The sequence below is a fragment of the Nilaparvata lugens genome, chromosome 13 (genome assembly GCF_014356525.2).
Source record: "Nilaparvata lugens isolate BPH chromosome 13, ASM1435652v1, whole genome shotgun sequence".
NCBI lineage: Eukaryota > Metazoa > Arthropoda > Insecta > Hemiptera > Delphacidae > Nilaparvata > Nilaparvata lugens.
This window is the reverse complement of record NC_052516.1, coordinates 29,160,805-29,183,851: the sequence shown is the minus strand read 5'-3', so window position 1 is coordinate 29,183,851 and position 23,047 is coordinate 29,160,805. Positions and strand designations below refer to the sequence as shown.

General features: G+C 35.1%; 1 protein-coding gene across 8 annotated transcripts in view; it reads right to left on the bottom strand.

The window, feature by feature from the left end:
- LOC111047728 (A-agglutinin anchorage subunit) overlaps positions 1–23,047 on the bottom strand; it is a 69,741-nt gene that overhangs the window by 9,848 nt on the left and 36,846 nt on the right. For 3 of the 8 annotated variants that reach the window (XM_039440264.1, XM_039440265.1, XM_039440266.1), the window contains 4 exons: positions 10,072–10,201; positions 8,478–8,629; positions 5,065–5,298; positions 3,574–3,775 (listed from right to left, as the gene is read on the bottom strand). In XM_039440264.1, the coding sequence (XP_039296198.1) occupies positions 3,574–3,775; positions 5,065–5,298; positions 8,478–8,629; positions 10,072–10,201 (718 nt within the window). Of the gene's footprint in view, positions 1–3,573; positions 3,776–5,064; positions 5,305–8,477; positions 8,630–10,071; positions 10,202–23,047 lie in introns of all 8 variants that reach the window. The other 5 variants (XM_039440260.1, XM_039440261.1, XM_022333556.2 and 2 more) reach the window with 2 other exon arrangements.

The window sequence follows — 23,047 nt, the reverse complement described above, 5'->3', positions numbered from 1 at the left end:
CAAATTAGCGACATCACAATCAACATTACTAGACCAACCGAATGAATTGAGTTCGAAAAGTAATTCCCCTTTTAGCAGATAGTTTGGATTGATACTACGCGAATACAAAAGACCAAGATCGAAATTTTTTTCTATGTCCTCTTTGACATCCCAAAAATTAACCTTAACCGGGCTGATGGCCGGGGAACGCGGGCTGGAAGCCATAGTGTTACGATTTCAATCCCTTCGCACAAACTTACAAAAGATTAACCTTATCACAAATTTAGCATTAATTTGGAATCAGTTTCACGTTTTCTAATTTCTCCAACTAATAAATTATTATTCAGGTTTTAAACTAAAATCTCTCAATATTCACTTTCCTTTCTACTATACTATGATGATACTCAAGTACCCGATGCGTGAGACCAGAATACGTACGTTGACATTACAATAATTTCTATCATCATTCACGGAATTACAGAATACAAAAAATTTATTCAGCACTTAGAATCAGTTTTTTCTCACATGTCCTAGTTTCTTCTACTCATTTTTATTCTAACGTTAAACCTTTCAATATCAATGATCAATTTCAATATGAAGTTTCAGAATACTTTCAACTTAAGCATCAATGATACTTGACTTTATCTTTAAGCACTTCAAAAGATTATCATTTTAATGGTTTAACATAACTGAATAACTTTCCTGTTTCATCTACAATTATTTAAACTTCAGAAAAATTGGAGTAGCAACAATAAATTATTCATTCAACTCCAAACCCAAAATATTGACAGTGAACACGTTCACAGAATGAATTATTAAGTATAGACTCAGAAAAATTGATCTAGTATTATTAGAGTAAGTTATGAAAAATTTAATTTTTTAGAAAATTTGAATTCCAGAGATTTAAATATCTCTAGACAGCAGAGTCGGCGCAGTTGTGTGCCTCAGAAGATAATTTTGAATAAAATTTAGAATTTAGAAATAGGCCGGCACATCTAGAAAATACCTGAGTCTATACCTAATTCATGCAGGTGAACGGGCTAGAGTCAAGAAAACTTCAATTAATCTTGCCATGCCTGATTTAATAGGTTTATACTATAGAATAACACTACAATTTGAAATAATAGAAAAATACAAACAGTTTCAATAAACATTGGCAGCTAAAATCGAACAACAGAAACAACAATATCATGTTACTTTGTTGACATTCTTCATCTGATTCGGGGGCGCATTACTATCCCCGTTTAGATAGCAATACGTCACAAAACCAAACAAGATCAGTCATAAAATAACCAATCAATTTCAACATGAAATTACTCAAGAAAGAAAAAAACCCGTTGAACCCAAATTTCGTCGATAGTAACCCATATAACCCATTTCATAATAATTTTGAATCCCCACTTTTTATTGACATTCTCGAATGAACCTTTGTTTCACTACACTGCACTTTCGTTGGTTTGTACGTTGCTTTATCGTCGGGGTTACAGTACCTTGTTTTTGGCGGTGAGCTTTTACCGGTTGAATTTGGCTTGACGGCGACGTCCTCTTACGTCCCTAGACCTGTCGTCTGAACGGGTGTCTTGAAGCGGTTTTACATAAAGTTGCGGAACCAAAGGGGTGGTAGTACAAGAAGTTGGTTTGGGGACACACATGAACCGCTTAGCGGTTATTTGAAGAAACAATTATTCGTACATGATGAAGAAACACAATTAAACCTTTCAGGACATGGCACTACTAGTAAATTTGAACATTAATAAAAAATAAAACTAGCTCCTACATTAACTACTGAAATAAACTTATAAACCTGCCCAAAAAGGGCGAAACATAGTGACTACATCTTTACTCTCGTAGTGCTCCTAGCAAAGTGTCCTCCGAAACGTAATCTGGTCTTGCGCGGCTGGGGAATCCCCACTACTGTATTTAGAAACAGGTCTCCTATTGGGCGAATGGAATCAATTTGACCAATCGTCGCGTGGCTTCTACAGCCTTTGGACCAAATAGTAACTGCAAAATCGGTAGTTTGTTATAATTTCAATGCTTGCTGTTTTCCAACTTATCGCATTTTATGTCGCGACAAGAAGGCTAAGTTTTAGAGATAATTCCATAATCTACATTCCTCGACGACTCGGAGCCACAATTTTTAAATATCTATCATGGGAAACTCGAAGTCATGGCCGTTCATAATAGAGAGAGAAAATAATTTATTTCGCTAACTCACTTACAATAATGGCTCTAGTCTATTGCGTATTAAATTTACTATTATAACTAGGGAAAAGGCCTGAATTAAAGACAGTGCCCGGCACAATTATGAAAAAGCAGACAAAATGAAATTCATTCAATTGCATTCAAAATGGCTCTTTTCGAAACATCTTCATCTGCATTCACAAAATATAAAAAAGGTACTGGATGATTTTTATTTCATCTCAATATAATAGTAGTAGCCCTATAAAAAAAATGAATGCTTGAAATGTTATTTTTCTACATTATTCTATCCATTACATTGATATAGTCAAAAGAAAAAACTTTGTTAAATAGAGTAGACTGTAAAAAGTATGAGAGACTACCGGCGTCATATAGCTTCACGAAACAGAACTACTAGGACTATCGGCTCAAGTTAACAGTGAAATTTGGAACGGTAATGTCCTAAACCATAGGATATCTTCTTATGCTATATTTTCTCTATGGTATCACCATAAATGATACAGTATCAACACAATATAATATCGTGTCATCTCAACTTGATACACAACTCCACAATTTGATACAAAACTTCCAAACTTTGAATGAATTCTACAAACCATGGGATATCTTCTTATGCTATATTTTCTCTATGGTATCACCATAAATGATACAGTATCAACACAATATAATATCGTGTCATCTCAACTTGATACACAACTCCACAATTTGATACAAAACTTCCAAACTTTGAATGAATTCTACAAACCATGGGATATCTTCTTATGCTATATTTTCTCTATGGTATCACCATAAATGATACAGTATCAAAACAATATGATGCAGTATCATCTCAACTTGATACACAACACCAAAATTTGATACGAAAAATCCAAACATTGAATGAATTCTACAAGCCATGGGATATCTTATTATGCTATGTTTTCTCTATGATATCACCATAAATCAATAATCAATCAATAATAATTTATTCAATTCAACACAATATACATAAAAGAAAACAAAATACAAGAATCACAATCAAAATAAATTTCCAATAAAATACAAAAACAGGCTTCATGGTGGGGTGTGCTGAAAAGAAAGAAAGGATGAAAATACCTAGCCAACTATGGTTTCCCATGTCATAGGCAGGTAGGGGTATAAAAGTGAGGAATGAAGGGTGAAGAGGAGAAAAAAGTATTGGAGAAGGTAAGAAAAAAGGGAGCAAAAATTTTAAGCGAGTCCACTTCAGAAGAAATGGCCTTGCAAATGATACAGTATCAACACAATATGATACAGTATCATTTCAACTTGATACACAACACCACAATTCGATACAAAACTTCCAACTTTGGATGAATTCTACAAGCCATGAGATATTTTGTTATGCTATCTTTTTTCAATGGTAATATTTACCTATTGATCCTAAGTAGTGCATGATCGGGCGCACTGCTAGGTAATAATACTAGTGGTGAATTGGTGGTAGTTGTGATGGTCATCGTTGATGATGATGATGATGATGACAAGTGTGAGCCACCATTTGTCATGGAGGTTGATTTTTCCTTCTGCTGCAGCTTCAGCCATGTTTCACCCAACGCTTTCGCAAAATGCTCGTCAACTAAAACAAATTACAACAACATTCAATTACTTTTTGTGTAGTTGAGAAGTTGATATTGTGGTAATTATTCATATTAAATGGAAAAAACTATGAAATTGTTGAAAAACCACAGATCTATTGATACTTAGAAACAATAAATCTAAGTTGATCAATAAATCTATAAGTTTGTAAGTATCAATAAATCTGTGGTTTTTGACAATTTCTTAGTATTTTTCATTTAACATTCAATTACTTCAATATTACTTAATGATTCTATTCCTTTCAATAACTGTAGTAGAGAGAACTTCAAAAAGGTTCAAACCTGATTTTCAAGATTCTTTTTAAAAGTGAAACCTGAAAAGGTTACTTTATAGCTCTTTAAAGGGAAGTGAATACTCTAATGATTTGTTAAAATAAGAATGTTTCAATTTGGTTATAGAGTGTGACGAAAGTGGTGAGATATAACTTATTTAAGGTTTCCCTAAGTTTAAAAATAAGTGTTTATCTTACAAGAAAGCTGCATTAAAGCTACCAACAATTCCTTGATAAATAGAGAAATTTCTTGATGAATTGCATATACACAAAACAAAAATGAATATATAGTACACTTTGAACACCTTTCACTTCTTTAAAAAAACACAATATCTTCTTAGAACTAGAATTATTAACTTCTTAATTATTATTAACTTCTGTTGATTCTCTTCGAATTTATTTGATGTTGTGATTGTGCAAATGAAATTATTTTTTCATTGAGAAGTAGTTTTATCATTTTATAATCGTGCATGTACGGTACAGTACTTTAGAAAATGATTGTTTTTGTTCAACTGACACAAATTAATTTAAACTCACGGTAATTTAATGGTGCTCACATTACATTAGTACACCAGACTGAGACACCAAAATATGTCTGATCGAGTCGAGAGATATTGGTTCTTATCGCACTTTTGTCTCAAAATTGGACAAAACTTAAGAAGTAATAGACATGATCTTTTTTTGGACAATTTCTATTCAAATTTGGGGAAGGAACAGTTTTGGGCTTTAAGCCTGTTGTTCCTCTCCCAATCAGTCATAATGAGTTGAGAATGATATTGTATCTAACAATGTATAAATAAATAAATTATATTAAATTTATACAGTGTAGTATGATCGGGAGAAAACAGCAGGATTCTCCCAAATTTTGATGAATAGAAGTTTCGACAAATAGCACCAGTATACAAATCCATATGACGAACAAAAGGTCGATAGCGAGCTGAAATCTACACATCGACCAGACCGTTCTGTTCGTACCCTAAGCAAACAAAATAACTCACCGGAAAGTGCTGATCCAGCATTATCGGCGCTATCGCTGCTCGAGTCATCCGTAGTCTGACCGTTGCTTGTGATCCGTGTCCGTGAGGAGGCTGGGGAGGAGGAGGAGGAGGTGAGTGAGGAGGCGGAGGAGTTGGCAGAGGAGGGAGCGAACACGCTCTGATAGTGTTTACCCAGTGACCGCCGGAAGTGTTCGTCTATCACAGGCATTGAAGAATCGGCGTCTGTATCCACATCTGCTTCTAGCCAAAAACAAACATCAATGAAATTAGGAAATTCAATTCAAAATAACATTGATTTTTATGGGAGTATTCACACATTAGGAGAAATGAAATGAAATGTGTGAACACTCTCATTAGAACCACTGATTAAAACACTTAAAACACAACTGATTATTCTCATTCTGACAAGAGTTTTATCAATAATATTACAAGTAGCTCTTGTATTATATTATTACAATTATTATCATGCTTCAACTACATTTTGATTTGGTTTTGCTTTTTGCTACAACTTCATTTTGATGACATTATCTAATAGGGAAACAAATAATGAAATGTATTTTTCGCCCCACTTGGATGTAATGAGCTGGTTTTCGTACGTCATATGGAGGCCGAAAATGATTGTTTTCTGACCAGGCCGGTAAAAGTTTTACGGCCCTAGGGCTGTAAAATATCCTTGAAGTCAGCTGATTCTGATTTGATGTGAACGTGTTTACAAAATGGTTTATGAAACGGAATCAGTTTATGCTTCTAGAATTGAATAAGTATTCTGCAATAAGATACTATCATTCTATTTGGATGAATAAAATACAGATAAGATAAATATTATAAACTATTCAAATTCGATTTTCAGAGTAGGATAGAACTTCTAACCTAAACTTCCGAAGTCAACGAAAACAAGCATTGTTGACGTTGACATTCAGATTGGCCAAATTTCAAGTGTGCTAAAACAGCTGATCAAAAAAATTTTCATAATTTGTGTTTATTATTCAAGAATCAAAACATTTATAATAATATCATCTTATTGTCATTTGGAAGTATAAAAAGTATAAACTCAACCTCTTACATACTTGAACATAATCTTTTAGGTTATTTAGACAAATCAGAATTAAAAATTAAAATACTTGGACAATTTCCTGATATTCAGATTACCTCAGATTTGCTAGAGCTATGACCTTCCTGTTTTGCTTTCGGAAGTGCCTAATAAACAATTATTCTCATATTTATATTGTTTATTTTTCTGTGTGGCGAAAAATAACGTTCTCACCATGGGCAAAAATGTTTTTCCGGCTCTCAATCTTTTCTAGTCCTCGGCCTACGGCCTCGGACTTGAAAACCGATTTCGAGCCGGAAAAGTCCAATTTTCGGCCCCAGGTGCGAAATATACTATTTCCTACAGTTACGTTGAAAAGTGGCCATTGCTGCACTGATTACAGAACGCAAAGAATCACTTTTCCGCTCTAGTGCGGGAAACATTTTTCTGCACTCCAGATTTGCAACATGGCAACGCAAAATACTTAGTAGGTTATATGGAGCAACAGTGCAGCAAAATGAAGTTGGTAACAGTGACTGCTGTGGCTGCTATAGTGAGCAGAGGTGCAACGAAGCACAACGCGCTAATTATTAAGTAGATATTATAACCAAGGACAACGAGGACTTTAGGATTTTAGGATTAAGGTTTTTATCAATAATAAAATTACACAGAAAAACATTTGATGCATTTCAGGCAATTTTACCCATAATTACCCACTTTTCATATTCAATGGTAACTGTAGGAAAAACTTAATGTGAAATACGTGCGCAAAGTTCCTCTGCTGCACTCAACAAACCATTCCGCCCTCACCTACGGCTCGGGCGTAAACGTTTCTTTCGGTGCAGCAAACTGTCACTTTGCGCACTAGTTGCACAAATAACTATATCCATCTAATTACTACAGTATCTCATACTATTAAACGAGCAATTTCTGTTTATATGTTTATATTTCATCGGATCTCGAAAACGGCTCTAACGATTCTCACGAAATTCAGAAAATAGTGGGTTTTCGTTTATAATATAAACATTCGATTGCACTAGGTCTCATACCTGGGAAAACTCGCTGAAGGACATTAAAAGGACAATTATTATCCATCTTTGGAAAAACAGCTGATAATAATCATTCCGTCGTCTGTTGATGATGGAAGTGAGTGAGCAAGTTCATGTGTGTGGGACTGTGTCAAAATTATAACTCAGCTGTTGAACTTTTGTAATCATTCAATCAGGTACTTAGTGCCGGTTGCAAAAAAGCCGGGTTATTTTTAATCCTGATTAATTACAGTAGAACCATCTTTTTTTTTGAAATGGTCTTCTCTGATTTGGTTCACGTGAAATTAATCATGATTAAAATTTAACCGGCTTTTGTGCAACCGGGCCTTTGTGAGGGAAATTTTTGCATTCCTCTGGGAATTAATATCAATTCACTGTGATAATATAGAACATTTCTGTATGAACTATGAATATTATTATAATTTCTTCTTTCGAAATAAATTTTTTATGCTTTTGTACTCCAGAGCGAAGCTCGGTCCCCGATATTATTTAAAATACTTACAAATAAACTTCTGTATTACAAACATCAAATACAATTTATACTAATGCATTTAAATTTAATTGTTCGTTTCAGAAAAAGTGTGGATTAGGGGAAACATTGATAATTGGAAACGTTGTTGAGTAATTATTACGGTATGTATAAAAATACAATGACCCAGTTGCACAAAAGCCTGTTAAATTTCTCGTGGCATTTAAACACGATTAAAATTCACAGGCTTTTGTGAGCCATAAGAAGAAGAAGAGAAAGCTATAATTTATTTTTTTATTTAAAAAAATGTGGACTAGAACAAGTTCTGGGAAAATTTACAATCAAGACAACAATATTAACGTCAAGTTGACAAATAAAATGGTATTTGGATAATGCTTTGGACAGGCTTTGCCCATGTGAGCAACCTTCTTCAAGTTTTGTATATGAATATTGCATATTGTTTGTACTTTCTAAGAAGAAGAATAAAGATAATTTCAATGGAATGAATACCCGGAACCGGTCGTTGAATTATTCATATTTTTTCAGTATTAATTTCAAACCTATACTTCATACATCACTTCATAATTGTTTTAAAATAAAATATTGTCCCGGTTGCACAAAAAATGGTTTAATTTTAACCGTGATTAATTTCACGAGAACCAATCAGAGAGGCCGTCTTTTCAAAAAAGCCTTCTTTGATTGGTTCATTTCCAAAAGACGTCTTCTTTTCAAAAAAAGACTTCAGGAAAGGCCAATCAGAGGTTTTTTTTTAAAAAGACGGCTTCTCTGATTGGTTCTCGTGGAATTAATCACGGTTAAAATTTAACCGGCTTTCGTGCAACCGGCACTAGTACAAATTACTCACCAGTTACTGTGACGGAGTTGGTGTTTGTGATTGGTGAATTGGTGGTGGTGGGGGGACGGTTGATGTAACCGGCCGAAATGGTTTGTGAGTAGGAGGGAGGTGAACCCCGGATTTTCCGTGTCGACATGTCTATTGGCTCTGTGTGCTGGCTGCTACAAAAACAACATAAATGATAGCTGTATTAAAGAAAAAAACCGTACAAAAAACATTATTATTCACTATCAAGAAATTACAGTATGCGAGGGCATCATATAGATCCCATGATTACCTTCATAACACAGAAAAATTGAATCACAATAAAAGATATCAAGTACCCTTTTTCATTTTATCAGAAAAAATATTGTTCAATTTCAATAATAATCCTATAGTGAGATAGAACTGCCATAACAAAAATTATAAAACACTTATTGACACTTTATTTACACTTTTAGAACCTGAAGATGGTGTAAACCGAAACTAGTTGTTCAACTATTTTAAAGAATAAAGGGTGCTATAAGATTTATTTTGTTTTATTAATTCAAAAATTATAAATACATCTAAATTGGTCAACTTTTGTAGTCTGAAGTCAACTCTTAGAAATAATTGTTTCAAGAAGATTTTTGTTTTCCAATTTGTCAACAAAATCTTCCCCCTCGATAAGTCCACGCCGACTACGCTCTCTAGGCCAGTTCTTTGTCAACAAGTTTTCTACTTCGTTTTCCACATTTTTGACAACAGCAACTTGTTTTCTACTAAAACAAGTACTCAATTGTAGAAAACTATTTGTGGACGAGATTTTGTTGACAACTTTGTTGTGGAAGCAGCTTAGTTTATCATAATCTTCTTCACTTCAAGGATTAGGTCTATATATTCCTTGGTCTACCTATTCTTCCTCCTAATGGTCTGAAATTTTGACCTTGCAAAGGTTACCCTATTTAATAACTTTCTTCAGTTTTCATTTAATCATTCTATTTTCTATTATAATATCTACCTTTAATAACTAACTAGCCTTTAAAACTAAAATTACTAACTAAATGTTTTATACATGTTTTAGAAAAGAATAACTATAATGATCACGCCGACACATATTACTATAGTGGGGTATCATAATTCGAACTAAGTTTAGTATTAGGTAGCAATTTTTGTATGATATAATAATTATGTATATGTTTTGTCAATAAACTCCTCTGGTTGCAATTCATTGATTATCAGAGAAATTATTATTATTCTATTTTAGTGAGTACTGACAGAGTCACCAGGTTCTTTTTGATGGAAAAACTCGGAACAAGCTGAATTTTTCGTGCGTGATTCTGGTGTTTTGGAAACCAAGTCTGATTCTGGAGTATTCAAATATAAAACTATTCATTTCACCTTTTAACCCTAGTGTGTTTCAAAACCCTCAGGTTTTTTGTTCCTTTTCCGATTTTCTGTGATTTTCGTAAAATCGAGCAATCGGACAGGCAAAGTCAATCTAACCTTTTTTCAGGTAATAAAATTTCGAATAAAATGTGGTAAATATAATCTCGTTGAGAATACTTTCGATAACATAGAATGAGCAATCTTATAGTCAAATCTGTATAAGTTTTCTCAGTGGACGTTGAATTGATTGACTCACATTTGTGCTGCTTTTAGGGGATAGGCGGGAGGAGTGGCAGTGGCCGGGCGGGATCTTCGCTCTCTCTTCCACTTGCCGACATTCGCCGCTGCGGCCATCTCCTTGCATTTCAAGTGGAACCGCGCCTCATCTGAGAACAACATTTCATTATTCATTCATCTATTGAACAAATATGCACCAAAACAAGATTCAATAAACATCAAGTTGGCAAAATCTCAACTGAAAAAACATTTATTCATTTCATTTATCTATTAAACAAACATGCACAAAATTCTGTACCTCAAAGTTAGAAGGGCGTAAGTCTCAAAAGGCTTATTCTACAGGAGAGCCCAATAGTTATTTGTGCAACTAATGTGCAAAGTGACAGTTTGCTGCACCGAAAGAAACGTTTACGCCCGAGCCGTAGGCGAGGGCGGAATGGTTTCTTGAGTGCAGCAGAGGAACTTTGCGCACGTATTTCACATTAAGTTTTTCCTACAGTTACCATTGAATATGAAAAGTGGGTAATTATGGGTAAAATTGCCTGAAATCCATCAAATGTTTTTCTGTGTAATTTTATAATTGATAAAAACCTTAATCCTAAAATCCTAAAGTCCTCGTTGTCCTCCATTATAATATATAATGTAATAATTAGCGCGTTGTGCTTGGTTGCACCTCTGCTCACTATAGCAGCCACAGCAGTCACTGTTACCAACTTCATTTTGATTTTGCTGCACTGTTGCCCCATATAACCTACTAAGTATTTTGCGTTGCCATGTTGCTAATCTGGAGTGCAGAAAAAATTTTCCCGCACTAGAGCGGAAAAGTTATTCTTTGCGTTCTGTAATCAGTGCAGCAATGGCCACTTTTCAACGTAACTGTAGGAAAAAAGTATTTCACTCCCAGCCGGGGCTAAAAGAGCGTCAGTCGAATCAGCATTACACTTTCTTGTGAATTATTGGACTCACGTTGTTTCAGTTTTAATGCTTACTGGACTTACGCTGCTCTTTCAGCTCTGGTTATCTTCAAAACAATCAACTGCAGAGGACTTACGTTATCTTGAATGTATAGAGTTCGAAAAACTGTACAAGACCCGCTAAAAACACCATTTTGTCAAAAAATAGACTTGCGCTCTCTAGCTCTGAGATACAGAATTAAGATAAGAATCAAGAAAATCAATAAACATCAAGTTGGCAAAATCTCATCTGAAACGATATTTATTCATCTATCTATTAAACATACAAAATTAATACAAAAATCAATAAAAATCTAGTTAGCGAAATAAATAAAAATCAATTTATAAGAGAATCGACAGTATTAACCAAATTCCCCCAATTTTTACCTATCTGTCATGGAAATCGAAAGAAAGTGACGAGGTAATGAAAGTAGTGGCTGCCAGTAACTTTCCCGTCTGTGAGCTGTTTAATATTACCATTATCTATAGTATACTATAGTAAAGGGAAGAACTAGTTTATACACGTACGGGATGGGAAAATTATGTTTTCGCCACACTGCACAGAAAGCAGCTGTTTTCCAGTCCCTACGTAGATCTGAAAGACCTTGTTTGCAGACGACGTCAGAAAAGGGTTTCTTTTCCGGTCTAGGCCAGAAAGTTGTCTCTTTCCAGCCGCTTATGGCTGGAAACAACGCGCTAATTATTATTAATAAGTCATCCGCTAGATCGGGCGAGTGTCCACTTTCATAATAAGCTGAAGTCGCTATGATTTTAGTTCCAGTTTCGAATCAAACTAATTCGCTTCGCAACCAGTTTTATTCAATTATTTATTGTTGATTAGTGCATTCCGAATTTTCAAAAATGCTTGAAGATGACTGTGGTATTCCAAGTGAAATTTTAAAAGAATCTGAAATCCTGACTGCAAATCTTCTACCACTAAATTCAAGAGATAGGTACGATAGCTTAACGAGTATTCTTTATTTTGTATTCTTTATTTATTTTGTCAGCAATACCTGTAGTGTGGCGAAAAATATCGTTCGCACCACGGGCAAAAATGTTTTTCCAGCTCTCAATCTTTTCTAGTCCTCGGCCTACGGCCTCGGACTTGAAAACCGATTTCGAGCTGGAAAAATCTCATTTTTTGCTCTAGGTGCGAAATATACTATTTCCTACAGTTACGTTGAAAAGTGGCCATTGCTGCACTGATTACAGAACGCAAAGAATCACTTTTCCGCTCTAGTGCGGGAAAAATTTTTCTGCACTCCAGATTTGCAACATGGCAACTCAAAATACTTAGTAGGTTATATGGAGCATCAGTGCAGCAAAATCAAAATGAAGTTGGTAACAGTGACTGCTGTGGCTGCTATAGTGAGCAGAGGTGCAACCAAGCACAACGCGCTAATTATTATTCATTATATATTATAACCAAGGACAACGAGGGGACTTAAGGATTTTAGGATTAAGGTTTTTATCAATAATAAAATTACACAGAAAAACATTTGATGGATTTCAGGCAATTTTACCCATAATTACCCACTTTTCATATTCAATGGTAACTGTAGGAAAAACTTAATGTGAAATACGTGCGCAAAGTTCCTCTGCTCGCCTACGGCTCGGGCGTAAACGTTTCTTTCGGTGCAGCAAACTGTCACTTTGCGCACTAGTTGCACAAATAACTATTGACGCATCATCACGTATGAACGACTGATTAACTTGACATTTTGCATATAAATTCTTAATTATTAACAGAGGATGGTAATTGACCTATTTTCAATTATTCAAGATTTCATTACGTCAAGTTTTAAAATAGACCCTTGCGGAGCACGGGTTACATGCTAGTTCCTCATTATTCCCGAAGATTTATAAATCCGTTCAAATCAAATTTAAATTATAAATTTTTTCACAAAGTTTTGATATCTTATGAAAATAGTATCCTATTTAAAAACAGATAGTCAACACCAACCATAGAATATTTTGTTTACTTATATTGATTACATTTTCAATTATAAACTATTTCACATATTTATTGATATCTCAAGGGAATAGTATCTTACCTTAAAATAAATTATCAACACCAACCATAGAATCATATACTGTATTGTCCACTTATATTTTAAATACAAGTATTGACTCCATCAAGATTTTAAATACAAGGATGAGAGGGTAGGAGCATGTCCGTTTTATTTGTTATACACGTACTCTGAAGCACTTCCTTCTTTTTTTACTACATGACAAATATTCACTACTCTATTCTATCCATTCCTCCATTCTAATATCATCCTATCCTTCGTCTGTTATGTTCCATTCTTCTTCAATGATACTGTACTTCTTCACCCATCTTCTCCTGATCATCTTTAATATCACAATCATAATCACCAATCCTTTCTTCTTTTTCCTCTTCTTCTTCTTTTTCTCCTTCTTCTTCTTCTTCTTCATCACCATCATCATCATCATCTTTTTCTTCTTCTTCTTCTTCTTCTTCTTCTTCTTCTTCTTCTTCTTCTTCTCCTTCTCAAAAACAATATTCTCCTCAATTCTCCTCAATCTTCCTATTCTCCCTGTCCAGTTATTCACAAATTCCTCCTTCATTATTCCCTTCTCCTTGACACCATCTTTCCTCCTCATTCCTCCACACTTCTCTTCCCATTTCCTCATTTTATCATCTTCTCCTCCTTTCTCTTACTCTCTTTGTCTCCATCCATCTTCCTCGTCCTCTTCCTCTCCTTATCTTCCTTCTGCCTTTCAGACATCAAATTTTCAAATTCTTTGCCTCAATGAAACCCCCGCATATCCTTCTACCTATCCACCTCTTCTTCCTTTTTCTTCATTCACCAGAGAGAGAGAGAGAGAGAGAGAGAGAGAGAGAATAGAATAGAATGACTGCCTTTATTTTTGACCTAGGAGAACAAAGTTAGGGCGGAATCGGCCCTCTCTTATACTTAACCCTCCTTTTTTCCTTTTTCCTCATGCATCACCATTGAGAAAGAAGCATAGAGAGCACTCTAATGAGATTCATTTCTGAGAGAGAGAGAGAGTGAGTCAGAGAGTCTCTCAGAGTGAAGCCAAGCAACGATTGCCGAGTCCGCCCGGTCGGGTAAGCACAAAAAAATTAGAAGACCACGAAAAAGAAAACAACGAAGAACTGGGAGAAGAAGGAAAAGAAGAAGACGAAGTAGGAGAAGAAGAAGTCGAGGAATGCAGTCAAGAATCCGAATAGTCTGATGCTCTTGACGCCAATCCTCTCCTCCTCCTCTTCATCATCCTTCTCCTCCACGACTAAGAAAATCTTGAATCTCTTCTCTCTCACTTGCACTAAAAGGCAACACCTATCTCCCCATTTATCTTCCATCTCTTTTGCTCCAATCACCGCCGCGATCACCCTTCTTTTTTATTCAACAACGGGTGTAGTGTGTATGTAGTGAGAACCGTGCGGTACTACAAACAGTAGTCAGCATTGATTGAATGAGAAACATTGATGTCATTCATAAGGAATACTGACAGTTTGAAGTGAACCCACTAAACACTGTCACGTTATTCTTTATATTAAAATAACGATTAGCCTCCTGCTTGGCATCAGTCGGTAAAGCATGAGATTTAATATAATTAGGGCGTGGTTTTCTAATAGTATTCAGTCTTAAAAAATCTTGATAGGCCTAGATATGGGCTTCTCCAATAACTCTTGTAATTCAATAAATAATAAATATATATATATATATATATATGATACTTATACTATAGAGATGAGGAATATAAAATAAATTGCACACCATGAAAATTTCACACATATATTACACAAATAATGCAAAGATCAATCGAGGCAAAAAATATATATATAGAGCGATAAAAAATATAATATAAAAAATAGAACAATATTTGAAATCAATAAAAATATCACAGGCTAACTTTATATTCTAGATTTGTGGCACGAATCATTACCATGTGCCTTTATCTTGAAATCATATGCATTCTTTGGCATGTAGCTGTGACATGTACTTGCTAATACTTGTCGGCTTGGATAATTCAATCAAAAATATGTGCTCTAAGATCAGCTTGATAAATTAGCCACTAATAATCCAAATATATCTATATTAAAATCTCTAGTATTTAGTAGATTTATTTGTATCGAAAATATATTTTCATCTCAGGGTGCAAGATTCGGCACCTGACGGAATAGGTAGAGCCATTCATCTAGTGAATTAGAACTATGATAAATTATCGCAAATTGTATTGCAAAAAATTAAATATTGTATGCATACGTTTGATAGCCTAGATTTCGTACTTCTTTGATTAAATAGAAATTTCTAAAATATTGATCTATATATTTTTCTTTCAATTAAATACCTTTAATACTAATTTTTACTTGCGCAAGTATTACTCTTATTAATTTCTTAATTTATAATAACCCTTTCGGCGAGCTAGCTTTGATCATCAGATTATTTCGAAGCACTAGGGCGCCCATCACTAAATTCAAATTTAAATCACTCACGTGTCGAAAATCTTCTTGTAAGCCGCCGATGTCGATCCAACTCCATGCGGTCCGGGAATATGGTAGCCGGAATCGTCTCCTCCAGGGGTTATAAATTTAATTAAAATGAAAAATGACTTCTGCTTCACAATAGCATCACGAAGTCTTTTAAGAAATTTAATAACTTACTTTAAATTTAAATTTTTACAAAATTATTAATAAGGTACTTCGCTCTAAAATATTTGGGGTCCTCTTATGGTGGCATCTGGCTGGCGAGTGCTGGTTCTTCCTTCTCAAGTTTTACAGATCCTCTTTCCGACTTTCAAATTAGCATAAAATTTAAATATCTCAATCCTCCGCCATTAAATTCAAATAGATCTTACAAAGAATGCCAAAATATTGCTTAGATTATATGATTAATAATTTCTATGCATTCGAGCCATATTGATAACATAGATTACACAAATTTTTAACATAAAACTAGTACATTTATATAAATATATATAAATATTTTTAAATTGGCCTACAGTTGCCGCCTATTAACAGCCGTTTTACTATTGGTGCATGCAAATTTTATTAGGTATTCATGCGCCTGGTAACTCTTATTTCCTGAATACATTAAATTATTTTTATTTGGTTTTTTATTTATGCTCTTTGCATGCTAGTTAATATTCTATATATTAATATTAATTCCATGCTAACTAATAATTAGCCACGTGGACGGGTGTTTTTTCACATTGCACACCATCCGAATGCAATAAAGCTCTGCCAAGGGGTTTTGGTCAGATTCTACGTTCTTCGGTTTGATCGATCTCTAGGTCACCGATCCGTGAATACATCTACCTAACCTCAATCTTCAAATATTTTATAAATAATCTATTTATGAGTAGTAAACTTCCTTTAAAACCTTTTTAAGTTCTTGTACCATTTAGCCAGAACAAGCTGATGCTATCTAATCTTGTTTATTATCTGCTTGGCGATATTAGCCAATTACTTTATTTTTAGACCTATTACTATTTCTGTTAGGGTTTTTCATCTACCCAGATTTAAATATGTTACAACACAAATTCATTTTTAACTGTCAGCATTAGTTGATTGAGAAACACCGATTCTATTTATGAAGAATGCTGACATTTTATATTGGATCTCACTATAGGAGACTCGTTCATTCATGTTCTCCGCATCTGAACACAGAGAAGAGGAATATTACTTCTAGGCTCTTGCTCTGTGGCTATAGTAAGGGTACAGAGATCTGTTGGGTTTTCTACTGCAGATAATGCTCGTGGAAGCATAGAGCAATATTGATACTAAAGTAGTCTTTAATAATAGCTCTGTAACTATGATAAGGGCACAGATGTCTGTTGATTTGACTTCTACCGCAGATAATACTCGAAGAAGGGTAGAAAAATATTGTTCAATTAATATTGATACTAAAGTAGGGTTTAATAATAGCTCTGTAACTATGATAAGGGCACAGATGTCTGTTGATTTGACTTCTACCGCAGATAATACTCGAAGAAGGTAGAAAAATATTGTTCAATTAATATTGATACTAAAGTAGGGTTTAATAATAGCTCTGTAACTATGATAAGGGCACAGATGTCTGTTGATTTGACTTCTACCGCAGATAATACTCGTAGAAGGGTAGAAAAATATTGTTCAATTAATATTGATACTAAAGTAGTCTTTAATAATAGCTCTGTAACTATGATAAGGGCACAGATGTCTGTTGATTTGACTTCTACCGCAGATAATACTCGTAGAAGGGTAGAAAAATATTGTTCAATTAATATTGATACTAAAGTAGGGTTTAAATTAGTCAAGTTTCCTTGAAAAATTGAATGCAAACCCTTCTAAAGTTTTCTTGAATTCAAACTGTCTGCATTCCTTCCAATATAAAATCAATGCAACCCATTCAAACAATGCGAACACTTTAGTACCAAGTGATGTTTCATAAGAATTCTATCCCCACACACAGACTTGTCTAAGTGGGAAAAATTTAAAAGTTTTGTATATTCTCTTTTTGCGTAGTTGAGAAGTTTATATTGTGGTAATTATTCATATTAAATTAGAAAAATCTGGTGTGGCGCACTCACACAACTTTCCTTGCCGTTATAAAAATTTATCACCTGACGCTAGTGTTCCCGCGCCTCTCAAGTCTACTATTCAAAGATGCAAGCCAGCTCTGGTGAGAGGACAATAAGGCTGGAGACATACGAAGTTTGCTATCTCTTCATAGTGAATGATTTGATAGAATCAACAGTTGCCAACAGTTTGTAATTGAAATAATAACATATTCTCGAATTTCGAGCTTATTTTCAATTTTAGGTGAAAATGTTACTGAACATTAATTGAAGAGATTTTCATGCTCGATCTTTTCGACTTGGATTTTTTTGTTTAAATTGTATCTGAAGCCTGATAATTGGGAATCTGAAATCAAACTTTGCATAGATGGGGCAGAGCTCCTGAAATTTTTACAGATATGGGACTGTGGCAGTTGATAGAGCTTATCAATGACTATTTTAGGTATAAATTTGATCAAAATCGTTGGAGCCGTTTTCGAGAAAATCGCGAAAAAACCCTGTTTTTGACAATATTTTATCCGCTATCTTGAATTGCATCAGATCGAAATTGTTCGTGTCGGATCCTTATAGGGGAAGGACCTTACGTTCCAAATTTCAAGTCATTCCGTTAATTGGGAGATGAGATATCGTGTACACAGACGCACATACACTCATACACACACACACATACAGACCAATACCCAAAAAAACACTTTTTTGGACTCAGGGGACCATGAAACGTATATAAATTTAGAAATTGGGGTACCATAATTTTTTTTCGGAAAGCAATACTTTCCTTACCTATGGTAATAGGGCAAGGAAAGTAAAAACTAAGAAATTTTCAAGAACCACAGATTTTATTGAAAGTTAGAAAGACCGGTTCTGGTTGTTACACCATTGTCAATCTCTGATAAAGCAACTCCATACAATCTCTGATAAGTATGTTGTTTTATCATTGACAATGGTGTAACAACCGAAACCTGTCTCTCTAGCTTTCAATAAAATCTGTGGTTTTTGACAATTTCTAAGTATTTTTATTTAATTTTCTATATTATTTTATTCATGTACTGTATACAGCATTTGTGAATAAAACTTTAGTTGATTTAATTTGAGTTCGAATCCAACTAAAGGAGCTTGAATTGAGGCTTGTGCATATGCTGCAACTCACTAGTGCCGAATAATTGAATTCATAAGTAGATGTTCTGAATGACAGCCAAGTCATCACCGGAAATTGTCGAGACGTGTCATTTGCTTCCTTAAATGATTTCAAATCCCAACTGTGATTTAATGACAAGTTTGATAATCTTCCTAAAAGCGTGCGATTTAATGTGATTAAAAGCGTGCTTTAATTATAAGTGTCTTAAATTCTGAAAGGAAAGAGTATGTTATGAGATAATACCATTTTTCTCGTAATGGAGGAAATCATCATAAAGGAAAGAAATAAAGGAGGAGAGGAGAATCATCATCATGATAAAGGATTCTCAGAATATACTATCACATCTTAACAAATCTTTAGTCAAATACTAGCCGTCAGGTTCGCTTCGCTCGCCATATCCGTCCAGCCAGGTGGCTCCGCCCCCTGGACCCCCGACTGGATAGTCCAAAAATGAGTTCAGCAGGCTCGCTTCGCTCGCCTGCATTTTTCATTTGAGCATTTTTATCATATGTTAGGACGATCCAGTCGGGGGTCCAGACTAAACGTCTGGCTAAACGGATACGGCGAGCGAAGCGAGCCTGACGGCTAGTAATATAATATTCCCAGGAATAGCTCTGATTGAAGTAGCAGTGCCCAATCAATTTTTCCCCGATAAATGCATTTCAATCTTCAACTTGGTGCCAACCTAACAAAGTCAACTCAACTTAATGCCAACCTGACAAAATTATTAATTTAGTTACCAGTTAACAACTGTTTCGAGGAGGTACTCTCTCTAGATTATAGTTCTATATTAACATATGGTATGGCCTTTTTTCAATTATAATTAAGAGAATAAGAAGAATATACATGCTAAAAGACGAACTTTAAACCCTTAAAAACCACCCTTAGAGTTAAAATATTGCCAAAAGATTTCTTAGTGCGCCACTAAAGGGCCAACTGAACAGACCTACCAAATTTGAACGTTTTTGGTCTGGTAGATTTTTAGTTCTGCGAGTGAGTGAGTGAGTGAGTGAGTGAGTGAGTCAGTCAGTCAGTCAGTGAGTGAGTGCCATTTCGCTTTTATATATATAGATGAGTGAAGACAATGAAACTGTTCTTAAATTGGTTTAAGATTCTACTTTTCTATGGTATGACGAACACAATGAAACAGGATAGGATGTGATACAAATCAAATAATATTAAGAAAATGTAATAAGAAGTAGATGAGAGAGGCAAGCCCAATTTGTTTTATAGTATTTCGAGCTATACTGCCAATATTGGTACAATACTAGAATTATTCAAGAATAAGAGGAGAAGAAGAGGAAAAAACTACAGGTGGAAGAAGTAGCGTAGATAGAGGGAGAATTGATAACAGTGAAAAGCGGAAAGGAGGAGAACAAGAGAAGATAAGAAGAAAAAAATTGTGGAGAGGATATGTATGGGGGGACAGAAGATGTAAAGGAGAAGGAGTAGGTTGAGGAGTAGGCTGAGAAAGAGAAAGAGGAGAAGGAAGAAGAGAAGATAAAGGATGATGTTGATAAGGAGAAAAATAATGAAGTGAAAAATGAAGAGAACAAGAGAAAACTGGAGAAGGAAAAAGACAAAAGATTCGAAGGTGGTTAAAGAGCAGAAGAAGGAGGGGAGAAAGGTAATGATTCAGGAGAAGGAGGAGGAGGAGGAGTAGAAGGAGAAGGAGGAGAAGGATGAGGAGGAGGAAGAAGAAGAAGAATAAAAAGAAGAAGAAGAAGAAAGAATGGAGTAGAACGCCTCTGGGCGAGTCAAAGATCTCTTCAATCTGTGATAGTGTGGTTGTTTTTTAACAACACATTTCGCCACAGGAAATAGGATGTGATTATGTCAGTGAACGTGTAGGTTGCAGAGAAAGAAAGAGAAGAAGTAAGACAGAGAAGGAGAATGACGAGAAGGCGACGAATGATAAAGGGCTGGAAGAAAAAAATAATGGGATGATAGAAGAGGAGATATGGAAGGTAGACTGTGGAAATGAAGGATTGAGAGAGAGAGAGGAAAGTGCAGAAATAGAGAGAGCAGGTGAAGAGATTGCAGAAAAATATTAAGATGATAATGAAGGGGAAAAGATGAATATTAGGATGAAAGTGAAGGAGAAAAAGTGAATAACGAGAGAAAAGATAGTAAAATGGAGGAGGAAGAGGACAAGAAACATGATAGAATAAGATATCAAAACGGAGAATGAAAATAAGGATAATCAGAAAGAGGTAATGAGGATCTGATAAATAAATGGAGTAAAATAGACGATAAAAGGTTGGACTAAACAAAGAAGGAGTTGAGTGAGATGTGGACACAGTAGAGATGAAGGGGAGAAGTGTTTAGATTATGAGTGTACCTACATCGGAAAATAGATGGACAATATTGAGGAGGAATATGGAGGAGGAGAAGGACAGGAAGATACAGATGAGGTACAGAAGAGGAAGAAGGAAAATGAGAAGACGAAGACGAAGAAGAAGAAGAATAAGTCGAAGAATGAGAAGAAGAAGAAGAAGAGGATGAGGAGGAGGAAGAATAAGAAGAAGAAGAAGAGGAGGAGGAAGAAGAAATAAGTGAGAACTACTACTTAGTATTCTTGTTGGGAGTGTGACGGGGTGACAGCACTTGTGATTTGACAGAGCAACTACCTTCTTCCTGAGGAAGTGACAGGGAGGAGTCACAACAAACACACTGACTGCTGATTAGTGTGTGCATGGCCAGAAAAGATAAGCAGAACAAGAATGAGAGAAAAAAGGTACTTGAAAGTTTGTGAATTACAAGAATTTCAAGTATAAGTAGTGTTGCTGTGAATTATGTAGCGGAAAAATTACTAGAGTCAAATTTGTACAAAATTAGTAGTAGGAAATAGAGGATGAGGAGCGGTTGAGCAGGTGAAGGGTGTGGGAGAAGAAGTGTAAAAGGGAGAGGGGGAGGGAAGAAAGAGAAAGAAGAGTTGAGGAGGGAGAAAGATACTTGAAAATTAGAAAATTAAAAAAACACAATTTCGAGTACAAGTGTTGCTGTAATGATGTAGAGAAGAAATTACTAGGGTACTACAGGATTTGTACAGAATCAGTAGGAGGAGAAAAAGGATGAGGAGGAGTATAAGGTGGTGAACGGTGTGGAGGAAGGAGAGAAAGGAGGAGGAGAGGAAGAGAGGGAGAAAGGTACTTGAAAATTGGTAAGATACAAGAACACAATTTAAAGTACAAGTGTTGATGTAATGATGTAGAGAAAAAATTACTAGAGTGAAATTTGTACAAAATCATTAGGAGGAGAAAAAGGATCAGGAGGAGTTAAGGAGGTGAAGGGTGTGGAGGTAGAAGTGTAGAACGGAGAGGGGGAGGGGAGAAACTGAAAATTGGAGAATTACAAAATAAAACAAATTCAAGTGAATGTGCTGATGTGCACAAGCTAGTGGCTATAGACAACATCCTAAAGCATTGCAATTGAAAGCGGAAAACCAAGAAGCAGTGTTGCAGAAGATATCACTTGTGCAGATTTATCTGGAAAATATGAAATTTCCATTCAATTACTACAAGTTCAGCAGGAAAAAAATATTGTACCATAAATTGATTCCAAGGTTCTCCAAAAGAGCATAAAGGATTTCGTTTCCAAAATTGATAGGATTTTGTTTCACCTACTGTGCAGTGATTATTTGGTCAATAAAAAAACGAATAAATGAATGGAGATTCCTCTACTGAGAATCATACAAACCATTCTTTGATTAAAATCCAAGAGAAACGATCAACGAGAAATCTACCCTAGCTGAAAATTTAACAAAAATCCCTGGATACCACAAACTCCCAACAAAAGTTCCCGATTAATTAAAACAAAAAACATTCCCAGAGAATTCACATAATATTCCACAAAATTGTTCAACAATTCCACAAAATAGCTCAACAATTTCACATGAATCCAACAAAAATATTCCACCAGAATTCCACAAAATCTCTTCAACAAAAATATTCCACCAGAATTCCACAAAATCTCTAAAAGATTTTCCCAGAATATTCCACAAGCAAATCACACGAAATTACCAACAAATGCCTCAAAAAATTCCACCAACAACAGCACACTCCAACAACAGAGACCTCCAAGACCATCACACTCCTTCCTACCTGGCATCCTTGGAAGATTGTGCAATCTCCTGCTTGCAACAGGTGCCTTAAACATTCTATTCCCTTCGAAAACTGAAGGTTGCGCCAAAAAATGGCCAATATCTTGCCCACGAAACAGCATATCCATGTTGTAGCAAGGATTGAAGGTGACATCCTGACTTGTACATGGCAAAGCCAATGGGGGCTGATGGAAGGGCATCATTGCAGATGATCCAGAATACATCATTGTCTCCTGGAATGATGATGGGCCAGAGC